Source organism: Pleuronectes platessa, chromosome 23 (assembly GCF_947347685.1).
Source record: "Pleuronectes platessa chromosome 23, fPlePla1.1, whole genome shotgun sequence".
Taxonomy (NCBI): domain Eukaryota; kingdom Metazoa; phylum Chordata; class Actinopteri; order Pleuronectiformes; family Pleuronectidae; genus Pleuronectes; species Pleuronectes platessa.
The window spans coordinates 11,478,809-11,499,207 of record NC_070648.1 but is presented as its reverse complement, the minus strand read 5'-3'; the positions used below and the strand labels follow the sequence as shown (position 1 = coordinate 11,499,207).

Sequence of the window (20,399 nt, the reverse complement as noted above, 5' to 3'; positions counted from 1 at the left end):
CTAGTTTTAAAAATGCTTTTTGATTAAGCTTTTTATTGCTTTTTAACATAAAATATAAAAATACAGGCATGTCCAAGTGTGTATATAGCAACGGAAGAAAGAAGAAAAAAAAAGAAGTTTAAGACATTTTTCATTTATTTATTTCAATCTGTGACCACAACTTTTTATGTGAAAACAACATCTCCTTGAGAAGAGAGAACAAACAGTTTAATTCAGACTTTATAAACATATTTCTTCCCAACATGAAGTCAGATCACAAGTAGAAGCTTCAAGCTTCATCGTGCATGAGGCTCCTCCGGTGGTCGTCCCTGTTCTCTGTTTCAGCCACGTGACGCCACGCCCCTTCACAGCGACCAATGTGAGCTGATCACTTCTTCAAACCCCACTGGAGAAACCAAACCTGAGAAAACCCAGGTGACATCATCAGGGTGGAGAAGACATTCTGCATATACATGACGCAGAAAAAACTGACGTTTGATCAGCTTTGTAAAGTTGGTGGAATTTGCCTTTAAATGGATTACAGATTGTTAACCCTCCCTCACGGTGCAGTGAACAATCAACCTCAAGCTACTGATCTGGGGACATCCTGTTTCAAACCGCAGAGACACAAACAAACGAGAGGGTCTGAGAACTTTTCTGTTGTTGCCTCTTACACCTTGTGACAGAAAGTTGAATTATCCACCTACGTAGAATTCTCTTTGGCCTTTCATGTGCACATATCGTACACTAGTGCAGTGCCGGTCCTAAACATGCGTGTTTAGGGTGAGCTGTTCGCTTATGACGCAATGAAGCTGTTGTGCATCCATAATAAAGCGGATTGTGTCTCCAATTTTACAGTCAGTGTGAATAGTACTGTGAATTTGCTGTTTTTCTGTCACCTGTGTGATTGAGTCATAAGTTTGAATTATTTACTTTACTGGTTATTTTTGTCAGACTGTACATGTCGGCTATTGAAATTGCAATTAAGCTGTTGTGCATCCATGATCAAGCAGATTACTTAAAATGGAAAAAAAACATTGACAAATTACCAAACAGGAAGTGATTAGAAGAAAATAACAAAAACAAATACAGGTAGTGTCCCTCAATACATCAAAATTAGAGTAAAACGGAAAATTTGTGAGGAGAAGAAATTACATAGAATTAAAGCAAAAACTCGAATTAAATACTCAATTAAAGTACAGACACGTCACTTCAAAATCTTTCAGTTTGCTCTGTTAGGGCTTTTGTGTTTTTCCCTTCCTTGCATACAGCATACGAGCTGCCTCTTGTAAAGATGACTTCTCTTTGTTAAACACTTCAGTCTTCCTGTGTTAGAGCGACAGGACTTCATTTCCCACCAGCGGAAACCTGCTCACAGTCACAGTGCTCTCACCTTATCCACCACAGAGAGTCAGAGCAAAAGCCAAACACAGAGAAGTTGCCAGTTTAAAGGCTGCGCCCTTCGTTTTTTGTATTTGGTTCGAGGAAGTTATAGATCAGAGGGGACTTTTGAGCATGATCTGTTTTTGTACTTTCGTGGTTGCTTTAGCACTGCACACCTATATTGAGGTTTTGAGATATGCGTGACTGAGATCCCTGCGGCCCCCAACGTCCTCACTTCAGAAAGGTGAAGATAGCATAAAATGACCCCACCCTATTACAGATAACATTTGGTTGGTACACTAGGTTGTGTTAACCCTTCTGGCCACAAGTAAATTATAAAAAGGTGCTTGTCTGTGACATGTGATCACCATGTTTACAACAGATATCTGTGGTCTGAGAATAATGAAAGCTCGGCTTCATGAGAAAGCTCACGCTTCAGCAGGATGCACGTCGTCCACTGTTACCTGCACTACTTTGAATGCAGAGACACAGTAGAAATGAGTCATGCACACACAAATACAGATTAAACTTGTTTTATTTAGATGATTACAAGCTGAAGCTTCACATGTTTCACATGGAGGTAAAGATCTAATTCATAGGACTGTCCTGATATCAGTAAGGACATATTGTTGTGATTAAACACAGAGACAAATACAGAAGGTGTTCAGCTCTCATGCCTCACACTCAAGTACACACATTCACTCCAGGTATCATCCCTCTGTCCTCTGGATCTGTTCATCTGTATCTCCCTGTGAGCAATGTAGCAGGGGTCGTCTTCATCCTGCTCATCCTGTGCATGAGAAACAGTCAGTCATGTTGTTGGCCATGACAGACAATGTATACAAGTGTTTGAACAGTATTACAACAGCTCATCTTTACCTTTGCATTTATTTTGGAGGATGCAGCATGGGGATCTGAAAAGACAGAAAGACTTTTTAATGTCATATAATGATCACTGGGATCATGAGGAACAGATAGTAGCATTTACCTGTAACCCTCATCATGCATATTGAGAAAGCCATTAGAACACTCAGCAGGGTGGTGAATGCTGAAGTTGCACTCAAGAAAACCACCAGCCAGTCCACCTCACCTGCAGAGAGCCAGAGGACAGGAGACGTCACACACTTTTAACCTAAGCAGTAATAATCACTTTTCATCACGTGAGACTCACCATCAAACTCCAGCTTGGTCCCGTCTCCAAACACAATGTGTCCACATGCAGCGACAGCACAGTAGTAGGTCCCAGCATGAGAACGGTTCAGTCTCTCCATTGACAAGTTGTAGACACAGGCGTGTGTCTGATTGTCGGGTTTCATCTCACACTGATGGTTCCTGTCTCCGTGGATGTAAATGAGTCCTGGCTGAGGTTCTTCAGAGCTCTTGAACCAGTAAACACTGTGTTCTCCATCACAGGTCCCAGTGTGAACTGTACAGCTGAGAGTCACAGAGCCTCCTGGCTGGATGCTCTCAGACTGATGCACCACAGCCTGGATGTTAGACCCTGAACCTTTCACACTGACAGTGACACTCTGCATACACTCAAACTTATATATAGTATTTCCCTTTGAGCAGTAGTAAGTAGCTGAGTCTGAAAGCTGCAGATCTGAGATATTTAGGCGACTCACAACATCATTAGTTTCCACAGTGAAGCGTGAATTGTTCTTGAATTCATTGAATAACGTACAATCTTTTGGGAATTTGTACGTCATTGAGATAATTTGAGGTTTCTGTCCTGGTGTTTGTTTGTACCAATAAATTCTTTTGTCATCCCTCTCATAGAAACACTGCAAAGTCAAGTTGTCTCCAACATCAGCTGATATAAATCCACTGTCTTGATCAGTCAAGATAAAATAATGCATCTGAACTGAAGAGGAAAGCAAAATAACAGTTAATGTTATGTGACAGAAATGAAATCGTAATCAGCATCAGGACTGACTGAATATTTAAAAAACACACAACTCACCCATTTCCCCCAAGAAGAAACATGTCAGGTAGAGAACGAACTTCGGAGATGTCTTCATGTTGAAATCGTCGTGTTGAATGACAAACAGCCCGACACTTTCTCCTCTCTTCAGAGTAAAGACTTGTGTTGATTGGCCAGCAAGGAAACACTGATCACATGATCACTGCTACCTTTGATGTGAATCTTTTTTCTTTAAAAACCGTCACAGGGTGACAGACATCTGAAGCAGTTAGAGTACATAATACTACTACTACTACAATTGTATTCAATTATTCATACAGCATCTTTCAAAGCACAGTTACAAGGTAACAAGTTAAAAGTCAATCAAAATTATATTTAACCCAGAAAAACATTTAAAAGCAACGTTATATTTTTCACAATTCAAGATCACAACTTGAACTTTCAGTTTCAATCCTTTTGGCCTGGATTTGGCTCCATATGTTTACACAGTAAGTCTACTTCTATTTTGTTAATTCACACATATACCTGCTTTGCCCATTTGCTCTTTTTTCTGCATCCTGCCAATATTGAGTCATGGTTACACACACACACACACAAACACATACACCATTTCCTGTTGCACGTCCTCTGTCACCTCCTGTTTTATTTTAATACTCACGCTTGTCTCTGTTTCCTCTAGGCAGCTTCACTCCTACCCCCCCTGTGTGTCTCATATATTGGCTTCCCCTGCCTAATGTGTTTCACCTGTCTGTAGTTTAGCTGATGTCTGTCTGTATATAAGGTCTGTGTCTTCCCCTTGTCCAGGGCCAGTTCGATTCATATTGCACGCAGCGTTCCAGCGATCTCACCAAGACTTGTCCCGTCACGTGTTTTCTCGACCACCTTTGCCTGGATTGTTTGACCTGGTTTTTGCCTCACGTTTCAGACACCTTTGTCTGATGATTTTGACTCCCTGTGTACCGAGCCCTGCCTGTTAATAAAGACCACTTCTTTTTGAAAACTGAACTGTGTCTGCAGCTGTGCTATTGGGTCCCAGTTCTACCTCGAAACCTTACACATGAAACCCTGACACGACCTAATCAGCATATAGAAAAGTTGATATGATCAATATGAGGGACATATTACAGTTTTAGTTTTTTTTTCAGGAATTTGAAAATAAAGCTTAACAATGCAACTTATTCCAATTAAAAAACTCAATTATACACAATATATGCACATATGTAAATATAATACACAGGCAAAAGGAGACAAGCAGTGAAACAAATAGGAAACAAAGGAGGGGACATTTGCTATGTCCTGATTTACCTTGGACCCCAAAGCAGAGACTGAAATACAGGTGAAGATAAATAAAGGTGTTTATTGCTCCTAAAAAGGTAGCAACAAAGTGCAGGCAGTGGAGGCAGAAAGCAGGCTGGCTGGTGGAACCCCAAAGGTGACAGGAGTTCTGAGCACATTGAAAAAGCTCATTGCTCAGAAGACTCAACGTAGGCGAGCAGCAAGGCCACCTGGCCACTCCCTCAATCTCCCACCTAGCTCCTCCCACCACACAGGAAGATGGCAGGATGGTTTCCCTTGAAGAATCCTCAACTGGAGGGGCAAACTGAAGTGAAAGGGCGTCTGGCTTGATGTTCCTGGAGCCTGGCCACTAGGTGAGGGTGAAATGGAACCGACCCAGGAACAGAGCCCACCTTGTCTGGCGTGAGTTGAGCCTGTGAGTGGAACGGAGGTAAGACAAGTTGTTATGGTCAGATCATACCACAAATGGTTGAGTGGAGCCCTCCAGCCCTCCACTATAAAACCACCAAGATATTACAGAGGAGAGATGATATTCACACTTTACTGCTTTAGCGTAGAGTCTGTTCTCTAACAGTCTTTGTAACACAAATTTGACATGCTGGACATTAAAATGTCATCAAGGTAAACAATCACAAATCTGTTCAGCATGTCTTGCAGAACATCATTAATCAGGACCTGACAAACAGCAGGTGCCTTAGTTGAACCAAAAGGCATTACAAGGTATTCAAAAGGTCCCCGGTGGAGAATTAAAAGCAGTCTTCCACTCATCCCCCTCCTTTATTCTCACCAGGTGGTTGGCATTGCGAAGGTCCATCTGAGAGAAGACGGTAGCTTGATGAAGGGTCCAAAAGCAGAGTCGATGAGTGGAAGGTGATATTTGTTTTTCACATTTATGTCATTCAAGCCTCTGTAGTCAATCATGGGCTTAGAGACTTGTCTTTCTTCTCAACAAAAAAGAACCCCGCCCCCATCGGTGAAGAAGAGAGACGAATAAGACCAGCAGCAATAGAGTCAGTGATGTATAATTCGATGTCGTCCCTTTTGGGAACATATTAAAGAAGACGACACGCCAGAGTCACGATTAAACAATTTTTTTTCACAAAACCAAATAAACATGTGTTAAATCAATATGAGAGAGTGTGGAGGCCCGAAAAAAATCAAAAACTGAAAACATGGGAAAATCTCGACCAACAAAGCAAAGGGCCGTCAAATCCAAATACTTCCCGTCCTGTTCATAGATCTGTATCGAAATAAAAAATAAATAGAAGAGAGGACTACTTCTACTCTTAAAAATATAAAATGCACTGTTGAAGTGTTGGATGTGTTCTGCAACATGTCTCCAGGACTTCAGAGGACGTTACAGTGACTAGTCTATAACTCCAACTGTTGGGATTTTAATATCAGCTTCTCTGTGAATGTGTCTGTGAAGATGCATTAGAACTGAAACTCTGAGCAATAAAGATGGAGGGGGGGGGGGGGGGGCATGAACAGTTGGAGTCAGATGATGGCCTTCACACAAATGATTTATAAATAACATTTGTTGCGTAGTGTTAATAATGAATCTTTTACTTGTTCTCATTTCTAACTTTTTATATTAAAAGCATAATTCCCTTGGAATAATTTGACATCACATAGAGTTCAAGCAGATGTCCCAGGTTGGGAGTGACATTGTTTTGGTTTCGAGGATCCTAATGTCTATACCAACAGAACATACAGCCAATGAAGCTTGAATACAATATTCTTTACTCCAACAACACCACTGGCCCACATGGCATCAGCTGTGTCAAGGCCTTTCAAGAAGTGAGCATTTTGCCTGGCAACTATCAGAGGAGGCGTGAGATTGGGAGTTGATCCTTTTCACTTCCTGGAATCCAGTGCCAAGAGGCGTGGGACTACACCTGCGTACTATCGAGGAAGAGCCAAGGAAGATCTTCCCTCGATATTGACCAATCCGGTTCTATCTACTGTTATAAAATATTACAGACGCCGTCTGTTTGATGCTTTTTGATGCAACTCGAGACTTCCCCGGGGCTGCTAGAGTTCCGGGATAGTATGTTGGATGCCCATTGCTTTGCTGTAAACTTTTCATACCTTTTCATTGCTTTCTAAATAAATACTTGATTGAACCAAACCGAGCTTGGCTCTTCTCATATTTGGGATAAACTAACTCGCAACGACAAAACCTTTACCCTGACCTTAACCGAAGCTTATAACATACAGAATTTAATCATTTACATCATCTGGACTCATGTTTTGTTTCCATAATGTGAGGGTGTCAACATATTTAGGTCCCTGCTATATAAGTAATACACTTCAATCAACTTTCATTAAATGAAGTTTAATCATTGTTTTCCATATGTCGTCATCAAAGTGTCATTCCATCAAAGACCAACAGCAACTATCTAAACATGCACCCCCCCCCCCCACACACACACACATTTTCTAAACATAAAAGTGTAATTGCATCATGAGTTTTTTAGTTTTTTTAATCATTTATCACAAAAAAAGCCACATTTATAATTAGAAAAAGGATAAACAAGCATTACAGACAAGCATCATGCTCCACCTCCAAAGACAGACTGAGAATTCCATCATCTCAAACATAGACCGTTCTAAAAAATACAATTCTACAGTTTAACACTTGAGTACACACATTCATCGTTTGTGTTGTCCCTCTGTCGTCTTGATCTGCTGGCCACGTTCACATTTACTGCAGCGTAATGGAGGTCATCTGCATGTTCGTTGCCCTAGAAACAACATACAAGTAAATCAAGATGGCTCCTGATAAAAAAAATATATCTATTGTCAAATGTTAATTTCATTCTTAAAAAGATTGTATTTACCTCTGCATTTGTTGTGGAGTGAAATGATGGTTGTGTACAAGACTCTGGTTGTGAGACAAAGACAAAGACTTAGTCACTCTTGTGTTCACATATGTCCTGTTAGGTGCGTTTACCTCTTAACCTGGTTTTACTTCTTAACTAGTCTTGTGTTGTACGTGTTGAATTGTGGTGTTTGCGTCTCCTAATCCACTTTTAACACTTGGTTTTACTCAAATTCATGAATCATGGTTTTATTTATCATCTATTTTAAAGTGTCCTTATCTAGAATGGTGCTGTGAAAGAAAACGATGTGACATTATTTAGCTAATAAGCAGAATTGAGTGAACACAAGCTAGAGATGAGTGGTTACCTGAACTTCTCCAGCATCTCCTCTTATTTATCTTGTACAGTAACACAGCCAGCAAAAGGCTGATGGTGAATCCCAAAGCTCCACTCAGGAAATACCCCAGCCAGTTCACTTCATCTGCAGCAGGAGAAATTCTACTAATTCTGTCTCTTCTTTTTAAAATATTCATTTAATTTTGCAAGACAAGAGACAAGACATTGACAGAACAAAACAAAGAGGACAAGAACAGTGAATACAGGACAGTTAACAGAACGGAATGACAAAGCAGTGTGTGTGTTTTTTATATTTATAGAAAAAAGATATATACTTATAATCTTAGAATAATAATAATCGGAACACTTTTAAAATAATCCTATTATTAAAAGTAATCTCACCATTACAATAAAAATTATAGTAATAATAACATAATCTGGGAGAAAAAATAAAGAAAAGAAGTTGAACTAATACTTAATAAATTAATATTTATAATAACAATGAATTACAATCATTTCTATGATCATTGCTTTCATAACTAATAATAATTACAATACAATTCATCAATACAAAATATATATTTAGTCATGGTGCACACATCCACCGTCCACTGGTGGTGAAGCAATATTGGGTCACCGTCAGTGGGGACATTCAGACAGGACCAACTGGGTTAATGTTTCATTTTGTTACTATACGGTATTTTACCAAATGTTTGGTCCCGTCTCTTTCTAAGTAACTGTCACTATTCATTAATTGAGACACTCTCTGGAAGAGACTCACCATCAAACTCCAGCTTGGTCCCGTCTCCAAACACAATGTGTCCACATGCAGCGACAGCACAGTAGTAGGTCCCAGCATGAGAACGGTTCAGTCTCTCCATTGACAAGTTGTAGACACATGTGTTTGTCTGTGTGTCGGGTTTCCTCTCACACTCATGGTTCCTGTCTCCGTGGGTGTAAATGAGTCCTGGCTGAGGTTCTTCAGAGTTCTTGACCCAGTAAAGACTGTGTTCTCCATCACAGGTCCCAGTGTGAACTGTACAGCTGAGAGTCACAGAGCCTCCTGGCTGGATGCTCTCAGATTGATGCACCACAGGCTGGATGTTAGACCCTGAACCTTTCACACTGACAGTGACGCCCTCCGTAAACTCAAACACATATGAACGACTCTTTGAACAGTAGTAAGTAGCTGAGTCTGAAAGCTGCAGATCTGAGATATTGAGGTGACTCACAAGATCATTAGATTCCACAGTAAAACGTTGATTGTCCTTGAATTCATTTAATAATGGAAAATCTTTCGAGTATTTGTACGTCATTGAGATAATTCGAGGTTTCTGTCCTAATGTCTGTTTGTACCAATAAATGTTAATGTCATCCCTCTCATATAAACACTGAAAAGTCAAGTTGTCTCCAACATCAGCTGATATGAATCCACTGTCTTGAAGAGACAAGATAAATTGATGCATCTGAACTGAAGAGAAAAAGGAGAAAAGAAAAATAAGTGTTAATGTTATGTGACAGAAATGAAATGGTAATCAGCATCAGGACTGACAGAATATTTGAAAAACACACAACTCACCCATTTTCCCCAAGAAGAAACATGTCAGGGAGAGAATGAACTTCGGAGATGTCTTCATGTTGAAATCGTCGTGTTGAATGACAAACAGCCCGACACTTTCTCCTCTCTTCAGAGTCAAGACTTGTGTTGATTGGCCAGCAGGGCAACACTGATCACATGATCACTGCTACCTTTGATGTGAATCTTTGTTCTTTAAAAAGAATCACAGGGTGAGAGACATCTGAAGCAGTTAGAGTACATAATACTACTACTACTACAATTGTATTCAGTTATTCATAAAACAATTAAAATAGTGTAGAGTAAAATAATATATAGTATATATAGTCAACCATAAATTAATAAAAAACATTTGGAAAGATTGCCGAGAGATTAGAACATAGCTTTAAAAGTAAGAGGTAAAGTCAGACCCCAAGGACTAAGAGAGCACATCTATTAAATTGTATCTTTAAAGAGGATAAGGAGTTTGGAACGATCTTCCAATGGAGATCCGTATAACAAAGATGGGGGGCTCTAACAGAAAAGACCTGGTTCCCTCTGCTGCTCCAGCTGGGAATGTGGAATGGTTATTAGGGCCTTTGCCGTGGACCTGAGTTTATCAACATGGTATCAAAAAGTCTGAAGTCAACAGTACAATTAATGGAGGTAACAACATTTTTACATAAGAGTAACAGCAACACTGCTTGATGAAAGTATTGGTGATTTAGTTTTCTGTCAACTTCTGTTCATTTCATTGCTGTTCACTTGAAGTAGTCTGCAGGGGTGTAGTGAGGACACTGCAGAGACTTCCTGTTTGAAAGTGCTCAGAAAAAGAGAGCAAACGATCTGCTAAATCTGTTGACTCAGTTGACACCGAAGGTAAATGAAGATCTTCACATATCTGGTATGAAATTATTAATTCAAGAAGTATTTCTATATAAAGTGGGAGTGGAAAATATGGCAACTAACAACCTCAAATCATTTCAAATTTTTAACCCTTGTGTTGTCCTTGCTTCCCCTGGCTGTTGGCCCCCATATAGCCCACCACATATTATCATGCACACGTAGGGCAATAGACAAGTGACCAGCCCTTGCAGATGTATTTGTTACAACTGCTGCACACGGTGTGAGTTTTATAGTCCTTTTTCCTGGGGCATATCTGACACCTCTTACGCTTACCCTAAGAGGGGCTGCTGCGGCGGCGACTAGGGCTAAGTAGAAGGTCGGACGCTCTGAGCGAGCGTCGCCATCATCGTCGTGGTCAAGAGCTTCCCCGGGTGGCGGAGGATTTCACAGCCTTTACAACCAATCATGCTCCTGCTGTACGTTCCGATCACCTTGTCTAGGTTGTAGTCCAGGATGATGACTGGTTTCCCAACCTAGCATTCGCTGACGTCAACCTTTCCGTGCCGCGTGCTCACGAGCACCACGTTCCTGTTTTTCTATGGGATGTAGGAAAGGTCTTCCCTTTGACCGCGAGCAGCCCGGTCGGGAGCTCGGGCTTGTTCTTCCGAACTGTGCCGACCATGGTGATCTTCCCCGCGAGTTCGTAGGAGGTGAAGTAATTGTAGCACGTGACGTTACGACCCCGCGACATCGAGCACTACCCACAATCCCTGGTTCCTTTCTGGGCGTCTGCCACTCGGCTTTCCGGTGTTGACTTGGATCTTCCAAGCGTAGCTAGATTTTGCATCGCAGGCCTCCCGTGACTTGATCCCGTATATCGCCGACTTGCTGGGCATGTACTGTCGGAAACGACAATGGCCTTGGGAGAAGAAGAGGAGGAGACGAGGTGAGAGGAGAGGATATGAGGACGAGGACTAGCAGCCGCTATCTAGCTATAGCTACATAACATAGTAACATAGCAACATAATCACATAAAAAAAACGAATAACCTCTGAACGGAACCAGTTGCTCGTCCAACGTCACTTAGGGCCCCGGGTTGTAGAGGCGCGGCGCGGCCGCAAATTTGTCCGTTACTCGTCTCGCGCAAATCGCCCGTCCGCTCTTGGTGTCCCATAGGCTAGCGGCGGGCTCGCCCCGGGACCTGTACACACCTGCTAAGATCAGCAGCCCTACGTAGGTGCACAGGTCGGTCTCGTCACACATTCAGCGTTCCTGTTGTCCCTCTGTCGTCTTGACCTGTTGGGGAAGTTAATATTCAAAGCAACATAATGGAGGTCGTCTGCATCTCGGTAAGCTTGGGTCCAAAACCCCCATAAAGACGAATTAGGATATTGGAATAGAAAATTTAAACAGTAATAGGAAGTTTGAAATAAGTGTCACCTCTGGATTTGTTGTCGGGGAGCTGACGACTCTCGATATAAATCACACAAAAGGTTCTATTATTCAGAAGTTATATTTAGTGAATGTACATACATATATGTATGTTTATGACTGGACTTTATATACAGTCTAATGTGTATATGCCTGTTACAAATGACCCCGCCCCTTTAGCAGGTAACATTTTTGGTTGGTACACACAATGATAGTAAGTCACACAAACCTTACTAAAGCAATGTAAGGTTGTGTTAAAGGGGACATATTATGCCCATTTTACCACCGTTGATATGGATCCTTGGGGTCTTAATAAAATGTCTGTAAAATGTTTTGGTCAAAATACCACAAGGATCATTTAAAACAGCCCCCTTTTTACCCATATATATATGATTCAACTGTTACTGGTTGCAAAATTTTTTAAACGTTAACACAAAATATGACGTCATTTCCTGGCTTCACAGTTACATTGTGATGACAACATTCCTGCCATATGATCATAAATGATTTTTCCATCTATATAAGTTTTAGGTCGTGCCTTTAGTCCAGGAAGCAGAGATGCCTAAAATGATAACGATATAAACTTAAGACTTCTTGATGATGTCACTTATCATATGAAATCATAAACTATTTATATATTAACACTACACATAACATTCTATACATGACCTTTGGCCTTTGTCTAGTCCTTATCTGGAGATATTGCTAATTTATTAAATTGAAATGGAGCAAATGAAAGTAAATCACAACTTGGTAGAGTGGAATGATTCACTTCCTGCCGTGGTCGTGACCGATGTTTAAAGTGTCACGCAGATTGACCCTCTTAACAGCCAATCAGCTGCAACCTAATTTTTACACTGTTGTCTGTTCTGTTGTCACGAAATTTTCATTTCCCAAGAAAACGGCATCCTTCACACACACGGTGATCAGTGTGAAGGCATCTCTTTACCGGGGTCTCCCTCACACAGCTATTCATTTCACCTGCAGAGGACCAACTTCAGGGCCGCTTCAAGATTCAAGATTTTTTTATTATCAAATGCACAACAATAACATTAAGCAGTCGCTGGCAGTGAAATACTTGAGTCACAGGCTCTCTTCTAGCAATGCTCAAGTAATTACAACCTATAAAATAAAAAAGAAATAGTATAAAATAGAATATCAAAATAAAAATTTTAAATAGAAATAAAGTATATATATAAAAATATATATATAAACAGCTGAAGAGAAAATAATAACAACAATAGTGCAATTATGTGCAATATGCAAATATGTCACGGTGCTGGTTTGGTGGAATTATTGCAGTTTAGAGGAGTTTAAAAGTCTTATGGCCTGGGGGATGAAACTGTCTCTGAGCCTGGTGGTGCGGGCCCAGATGCTGCGGTACCGTCGGCCAGACGGCAGCAGGCAAAAATGTTTATGGCTGGGGTGAAAGGGGTCTTTAATAAACCGGCTGCTCTTCTTCCTGCACCGCTGGGTGTAGAGGTCCTCTATGGATGGTAGCGCTGTCCTGGTGATGTGCTGGGCAGACTTCACCACCCTCTGTAGAGCCTTACGGTTCAGGGCGGTGCAGCTGCCATCCTGGAGTCCATGTGGAGCTTCCGCAGCCTTCGGAGGAAGAAGAGCCGCTGTCTGGCCATCTTCCTGATGGAGTTTGTCTGATGGGTCCAGGTCAGGTCATCATTGATGACAGTGGTGTCATCAGCAAAATTGATGATGGTGTTGGAGCTGTGGGTGGCCACACAGTCATGCGTGAACAGGGAGTACAGGAGAGAACGGAGCACGCAGCCCTGGGGGGCACCGGTGCTGAGAGTCAGGGTGGAGGATGTGGTGCTGCCGATCCGCATCGCCTGTGGTCTGCCCGTCAGGAAGTTCAGGATCCACTCACGGAGGGCGATGTTGACCCCAAGGTCTCTGCAGGGGCACGATGGTGTTGAATGCTGAACTGTAGTCGATGAACAGCATTCTCACATATGTGTCCCTCTGGTCCAGGTGGGAGAGGGCAGTGTGGAGGGTGAGGGAGATGGCATCTGCAGTCGACCTATTTGACCTGTAGGCGAACTGAAGAGGGTCCAGAGAGTCAGGGAGGGAGGAGGTGAGGAGTGGTTGGACCAGCCGCTCAAAGCACTTCATGATGATGGAAGTGAGTGCTACTGGGCGGTAGTCGTTCAGGCAGAGGATTTTAGTTTTCTTGGGAACAGGGACAATGATGGTCTTCTTAAAACATGCAGGGACAACAGACTGGAGCAGTGACAGGTTGAAGATGTCTGTGAACACATCTGCCAGCTGATCTACACACACCTTGAGAGCTCGGCTGGGGATCCCATTAGGTCCAGGTGCCTTCCGCGTGTTGATCCGGTTGAGAGATCTCCACACGTCTGCCCTAGATATGACAGGGGGGCAGCGGTCCTCCTGGGCCTCCTCGATCTCCGCAGCCGGGGAGTTAAGGCCAATGTATGCTTCTCCGTTTTGACGAACACGGACAGATAGGACCGCCCTCTCCAACGTGGAACGCCCTCTCCGTGCCTCTCTCCGTGGCTCCTCGCAGAGCTTTTCGTGCAGCTCTCATTTTTCTAACTACACGTCGAAATGGCGGACAGCCCACGGATAGCACTTGGCTGTGATTGGTCCACTATCGATCAATCAATCAATCAAATTTTATTTGTATAGCCCATATTCACAAATTACAATTCATCTCATAGGGCTTCAACAGGGTGTGACATCCTCTGTCCTTAACCCTCAGCAAGAGTAAGGAAAAACTACTAAAAACCCTTTTAACAGGGTAAAAATATGTAGAAACCTCAGAGAGAGCCACATGTGAGGGATCCCTCTCCCAGGACGGACAGAAGTGCAATAGATGCCACGTGCAGGAAAACATCATCAATAATCAAAGTCTCTAGCACCATTGATGAGGGTAGACATCCCGAAGTACAACCCCAACATGACATGCCAAGCAGTCCTGCTGCAAGCACAGTCAATGCTCAGCAACCATCTAGACCACGATCCACCATCCAGACCAGACGCCACTCCAGTCCTCAGTCACTGTCCACCGCCGCCCACCAGGACCCATCACAAGCCACCACCGCGGTCCTGGTCCACCGGCCGTGCCCAATGCCAACGCGACACAGGGTCCGCCACCAGCACCACGATCAGCCCACATGACTCAGAATCCGCCACAATGGATCCACCACCGCGACCCCCAGTGTACGATCCACAAACCGCAATCCATGGTGCGGCCACAGAGGCCCTGGATCTGCGGGTGATAAAGCAAAGGGATTCCGGAGAAGGGGGATAGGGATGGAGAAGAGGAAGGAGAAGCTGGAAAGAGAAGCTCCGTGTGTCATGTGTCATAAAATAGAACAAGTAACGTTCTGGCGCACTAATTAGCTCTAACTATAAGCTTTATCAAAAAGGAAGCCTTTGAGCCTACTTTTAAACGAAAAGATGGTGACTGCCTCCCGAACTGAAAGTGGTAGATTATTCCACAGCCGAGTGGCTTGATGGCTAAAAACATCATTTCCGCCCGGCGTCATTTCCGGACCTGTAACTTCCTGTTTCATTCCCTAAATCACAATAAACCTAAATCACAACTAAGACTCTATGATTAATGTGACAAGTGTGTTAAGCCAGCGGCGTTGTCCGGCTGACGGTGGCTGGTTAGAGCACTTACAGCATGTGTGTACGGTCACATACGGTTATAACGAACTTTGATAACAGGGATAGCGGGCTAGCCACCATGCTAACTGCGGTGGGAACAGCGCAAAAACCCGCTGACTTAATCCCACGGCTCTCATGACACTGTTTCTCATACACCGTCAGGTTAGAAGCAAACACTTGGTAGTAGTTAGTATCGGGTGTCTGCGCTGACTGTGTGTTGAAGCTGGGGGGAAGCTAGCTGCCTCCCTGTAGCTTCAAGCTGTTGCAGCTGTTGAATTAGCAACGCAGTTTGGAAACAAGACCGGGGAACCGCTGCGCTAAGACACGATAACATAAGCATTTTGACCTGCTGGGTGTCACTTTATTTCAGCAAAACTGTCGCGTCATCAACATCCTTTTTCTGTTGTCATCGTTCACTGTGCGTGAGGAGCCGGGGGGATGTAAATAAACCAGCGTGGACTTCTTCTATATACCTCATGAGGTAGGCTTCTCTAAGCTCGACTTCCGTGGCGCAAACTACTGTTCTGGCGGTGAATTGTTTTCGGAACAAAAAGGCTCGTAGAACTATAAATCAAAAAGCGTCCGTCCGCTTCGTCCGTCCTTCCGCAACGGACTCGGAGAAGCATGCAGAGGCCTTTACTCTCAAAGCGTGCATAAAAAGTGTTCAGATCCTCTGGGAGAGATGCAGACACTACATCAGCACTGCTCGTTTTGGCTCTGTAGTCTAGGATGGTTCTCAGTCCATGTTCCTAGTATTGGAGCCCTTGTAATGGGACTCCACTTTGTCCCTGTAGAGTCTCTTAGCACTGCTAATGGCACTCCGAAGCGCGTACCTGGATTTCTTGTATTCCTCCAGATCCCCCGAGATGAAGGCAGCAGTCCATGCTTTGAGTTTAGCATGGACGTCACCATTAATCCAGGGCTTCAGGTTTGGAAATGTTCGCACAGTAATCCTGGGTACGACGTCATCGATGCATTTGCTGAAGTAGCAGATGACCGCATCCGTGTTGATGTCATCATCCTGGAACACGCACCACTCTGTCATTCTGAAACAGTCCTGAAGAGCCGAGTCTGACTGATCGGTCCACCGCTGAATGGTCCGAGTCACCGGTCTGTCACGCTTGAGTTTCTGCCTATAGGAAGGCAGCAGCAGGACTGAAACGTGGTCTGATTTGCCGAATGGGGGGCGGGGGAGGGCCTTATACGCACCCCGGAAGGGAGTGTAAACATGATCCAGCGTGTTCGCGTCGGACAGCTTATGTGCTGGTAGTATCTCGGCAGGACATTCCTCATCTTGGCGTTGTTCAAATCCCCGGCCACGATAAACGCAGCCTCGGGCAGTGATGTCTCTGTCCTGTCGATCACCGCATGCAGCTCGTCCAGTGCCTGGTTAGTGTCAGTGCTGGGCGGAATGTACACCGCTGTTATAATGACCGATGTAAACTCCCTCGGGATGTAATAAGGTCGGCATCTGATCATGAGGTGCTCCAGGTCCGGAGTACAGCATGAAGAAATAATCCTCACATCAGAGCACCACAGATTGTTCACCATGAAGCAGACACCCCCTCCCTTGCTCTTACCTGAGTTTGTTGTCCGGTCCCGGCTGTGAATGGAGACCCCCTCGTGAACAATGGCGGAGTCTGGTATCGATGGGTCGAGCCAAGTCTCCGTGAAAACCAACACGTTACAAAATTTGATGTCCCGTTGAAAAGCCATCCTGCTACGAAGTTCGTCCAGCTTGTTGTCCAGGGACTGGACATTAGGCAGAAGAATGCTTGGTATAGGAGGCCGGTTTTCACGTTTTCTCAGCCAGACCAGGATGCCTGCCCACGACCCTCGTTTCCTTCTTCGTCGTCTCCGTGTTCCAGGTACGGCAGGTAAACAGCGCCATGGGTAGTCTTATTTGTTTGTTGTCGGTGGTGGTGAAAAAGTGTTTTTTACCGTCAAACCGATGGACCGAAGTTGTTCTCTATCATATATGATGATAGGGCTCGCTTTACCGGAGTGCATGATACAAAATAAAGTACAATAAATAATAACAAGATAGAAAAAAAGAGCAAAGCTGTGAGAGAGCGTGAGACACAGCAGCCTTCCTCGGCGCCATCCTACTCTCTGAGGTTGGTCCTCTGCCTTCTACTGCGCTGTGGCCTCCACTATCGAGGAAGAGCCAAGGAAGACCTTCCCTCATTATTGACCAATCCGGTTCTATCTACTGTTATAAAATATTACAGACGCTGTCTGATTGATGTGTTTTGATGCAACTCGAGATTTCCCCGGGGCTGCTAGAGTTCCGGGGTAGTGTGTTGGATGCCCATTGCTTTGCTGTAAACTTTTCATACCTTGTCATTGCTTTCTAAATAAATACTTGATTGAACCAAACCGAGTTCGGCTCTTCTCATATTTGGGATAAACGAACACGCAACGACACAACCTTTACCCTGACCTTAACCGAAGCTTATAACATACAGAATTTAATCATTTACATTATCTGGACTCATGTTTTGTTTCCATAATGTGAGGGTGTAAACACACCAAAGCAATTTCCTGTATGTGCAAATATACATGGCAATAAAAAGAATTCTGATTCTGATTCTGATATTTAGGTCCCTGCTATATAAGTAATATCCTTCAATCAACTTTCATGACATGAAGTTTAATCATTGTTTTCCATGTCACCATCAAAGTGTCATTCCATCAAAGACCAACAGCAACTATCCAAACATTGCCCCCCCCCCCCACATTGTCTAAACATAAAAGTGTAATTGCATCATTAGTTTTTTTTTTTTTTTTATCATTTATCACAAACAAAGCCACATTTATAATTAGAAAAAGGATAAACAAGCATTACAGACAAGAATCATGCTCCACCTTCAAAGACAGACTGAGAAATCCATCATCTCAAACATAGACCGTTCTAAAAAATACAATTCTACAGTTTAACACTTGAGTACACACATTCATCGTTTGTGTTGTCCCTCTGTCGTCTTGATCTGCTGGCCACGTTCACATTTACTGCAGCGTAATGGAGCTCATCTGCATGGTGGTTGCCCTAGAAAAAACATATAAGTACATCAAGATGGCTCCTGATAAAAAAAGGTATTTATTATCAAATGTAAATTTCATACTCAAAAAGATTGTATTTACCTCTGCATTTGTTGTGGAGGGAGATGATGGTTGTGTACAATACTCTGGTTGAGAAACAAAGACAAAGACTTAGTCACTCTTGTGTTCACATATGTCCTGTTTGGTGCGTTTACCTCTTAACCTGGTTTTACTTCTTAACTAGTCTTGTGTTGTAAGTGTTCAATTGTGGTGTTTGCGTCTCCTAATCCACTTTTAACACTTGGTTTAACTTTAATTCTTGATTCATATATTTATTTGTCATATATTTTAATTAATTTCTTTGGCGTCCTCATCTAGAAAGGTTCTGTGAAATTAAACTTATTATTATAATTTAGCTAAAAAGCCAAATTGAGTGAACACAAGCTAGAGATGAGTGGTTACCTGAAATTCTCCAGCATCTTCTCTTGTTTATCTGGTACAGTAACACAGCCAGCAAAAGGCTGATGGTGAATCCCAAAGCTCCACTCAGGAAATACCCCAGCCAGTTCACTTCATCTGCAACAGAAGAAGTTCTACTAATTCTGTCTCTTCTTTTTTGAAATGTTCATTTAACTTTGCAAGACAAGAGACAAGATATTGACAGAACAAAACAAAGAGGACAAGAACATTGAATACAGGACAGTTAACAGAACGGAATGACAAAGTAGTGTATGTGTTTTTTATATTTATAGAACATGTATTATTAATAATTATAATAACAATACTAATAATCTAAGAATAATAATAATCAGACCATTTAAAAATAATAATTATAGTACAAATAACGTAATCTGGGAGAAAAAATTCTGAAAAGAAGTTGTACTTATACTTTATAAATTATTATTTATAATAACAGTAAATTATCATCAATACTATGATCATCGCTATCTTCACTATTAAAAGGTACAATAATAATCATCAATAAATAATGATATTCAGTCGTGGCGCACACCTCCACCATCCACTGGTGGTGAAGATCTATTGGGTCACCGTCAGTTGGGAGATTCAGACAGGAACAACTGGTTAATGTGTCATTTTATTGCTATACAGTATTTTACCAAAGTCCTGTCGCATTCTATGTAAATGTCACTATTCATTAATTGAATTAATCTGGTAGTGACTCACCATCAAACTCCAGCTTGGTCCCGTCTCCAAACACAATGTGTCCACATGCAGCGACAGCACAGTAGTAGGTCCCAGCATGAGAACGGTTCAGTCTCTCCATTGACAAGTTGTAGACACAGGTGTGTGTCTGTGTGTCGGGTTTCCTCTCACACTGATCGTTCCTGTCTCCCTGGGTGTAAATGAGTCCTGGCTGAGGTTCTTCAGAGTTCTTGAACCAGTAAACACTGTTTTCTCCATCACAGGTTCTAGTGTGAACTGTACAGCTGAGAGTCACAGAGCCTCCTGGCTGGATGCTGTCAGACTGATGCACCACAGCCTGGATGTTAGACCCTGAACCTTTCACACTGACAGTGACGCCCTCCGTAAACTCAAAAACGTAGAAATTACTCTTTAAACAGTAGTAAGTAGCTGAGTCTGAAAGCTGCAGATCTGAGATATTTAGGTGACTCACAACATCATTAGTTTCCCCAGTGAAGCGTTTATTGTCCTTGAATTCATTCACTAACGAAAGACTTTTGGTGGCTCTGTACATCACTGAGATAATTTGAGGTTTCCGTCCTGGTGTTTGTTTGTACCAATAAATGGTTTTGTCATCCCCCTCATATGAACACTGCAAAATCAAGTTGTCTCCAACATCAGCTGATATAAATCCACTGTCTTGATGAGAAACGATAAAATGATGCATCTGAACTATAGAGAAAAAGGAGAAAAGTAAAATAACTGTTAATGTTATGTGACAGAAATAAAATCGTAATCATCATCAGGACTGACTGAATATTTAAAAAACACACAACTCACCCATTTTCCCCAAGAAGAAACATGTCAGGTAGAGAACGAACTTCGGAGATGTCTTCATGTTGAAATCGTCGTGTTGAATGACAAACAGCCCGACACTTTCTCCTCTCTTCAGAGTAAAGACTTGTGTTGATTGGCCAGCAAGGCA

The 20,399-nt window shown here is 42.6% G+C and overlaps 1 protein-coding gene across 5 annotated transcripts; it reads right to left on the bottom strand.

Annotated features, from left to right (window-relative positions):
* Positions 1-1,879: 1,879 nt before the first annotated feature.
* LOC128429838 (immunoglobulin kappa light chain) lies at positions 1,880-20,329 on the bottom strand. 5 transcript variants are annotated; one of them, XM_053415676.1, is made up of 5 exons: positions 20,255-20,316; positions 2,534-3,226; positions 2,351-2,452; positions 2,242-2,276; positions 1,880-2,152 (listed from the first exon to the last, which is right to left on the bottom strand). In XM_053415676.1, the coding sequence occupies exons 1-5, from the start codon at positions 20,310-20,312 to the stop codon at positions 2,027-2,029; spliced, it is 1,014 nt and encodes a 337-aa protein (XP_053271651.1). In that variant the 5' UTR covers positions 20,313-20,316; the 3' UTR covers positions 1,880-2,026. The 5 variants fall into 5 exon arrangements, with proteins under 5 accessions (XP_053271651.1, XP_053271650.1, XP_053271649.1 ...); XM_053415675.1 differs by lacking the exon at positions 20,255-20,316 and adding an exon at positions 3,326-3,455; XM_053415674.1 differs by lacking the exons at positions 1,880-2,152; positions 2,242-2,276; positions 2,351-2,452; positions 2,534-3,226 and adding exons at positions 7,096-7,329; positions 7,426-7,469; positions 7,775-7,888; positions 8,525-9,214 and having other exon boundaries at positions 20,255-20,321.
* Positions 20,330-20,399: the final 70 nt, after the last annotated feature.

Bases quoted from the DNA above. Each gene is read 5' to 3' on its own strand.
- LOC128429838 (XM_053415673.1), bottom strand. From the start codon at position 20,312: ATGAAGACATCTCCGAAGTTCGTTCTCTACCTGACATGTTTCTTCTTG. The intron at 20,147-20,254 runs GTGAGTTGTGTG...TTTTCTCTATAG, and splicing joins TTTCTTCTTGGGGAAAATGG to TTCAGATGCATCATTTTATC. The intron at 18,279-18,373 runs GTAAATACAATC...TGTTTTTTCTAG, and splicing joins CCTCCACAACAAATGCAGAG to GGCAACCACCATGCAGATGA.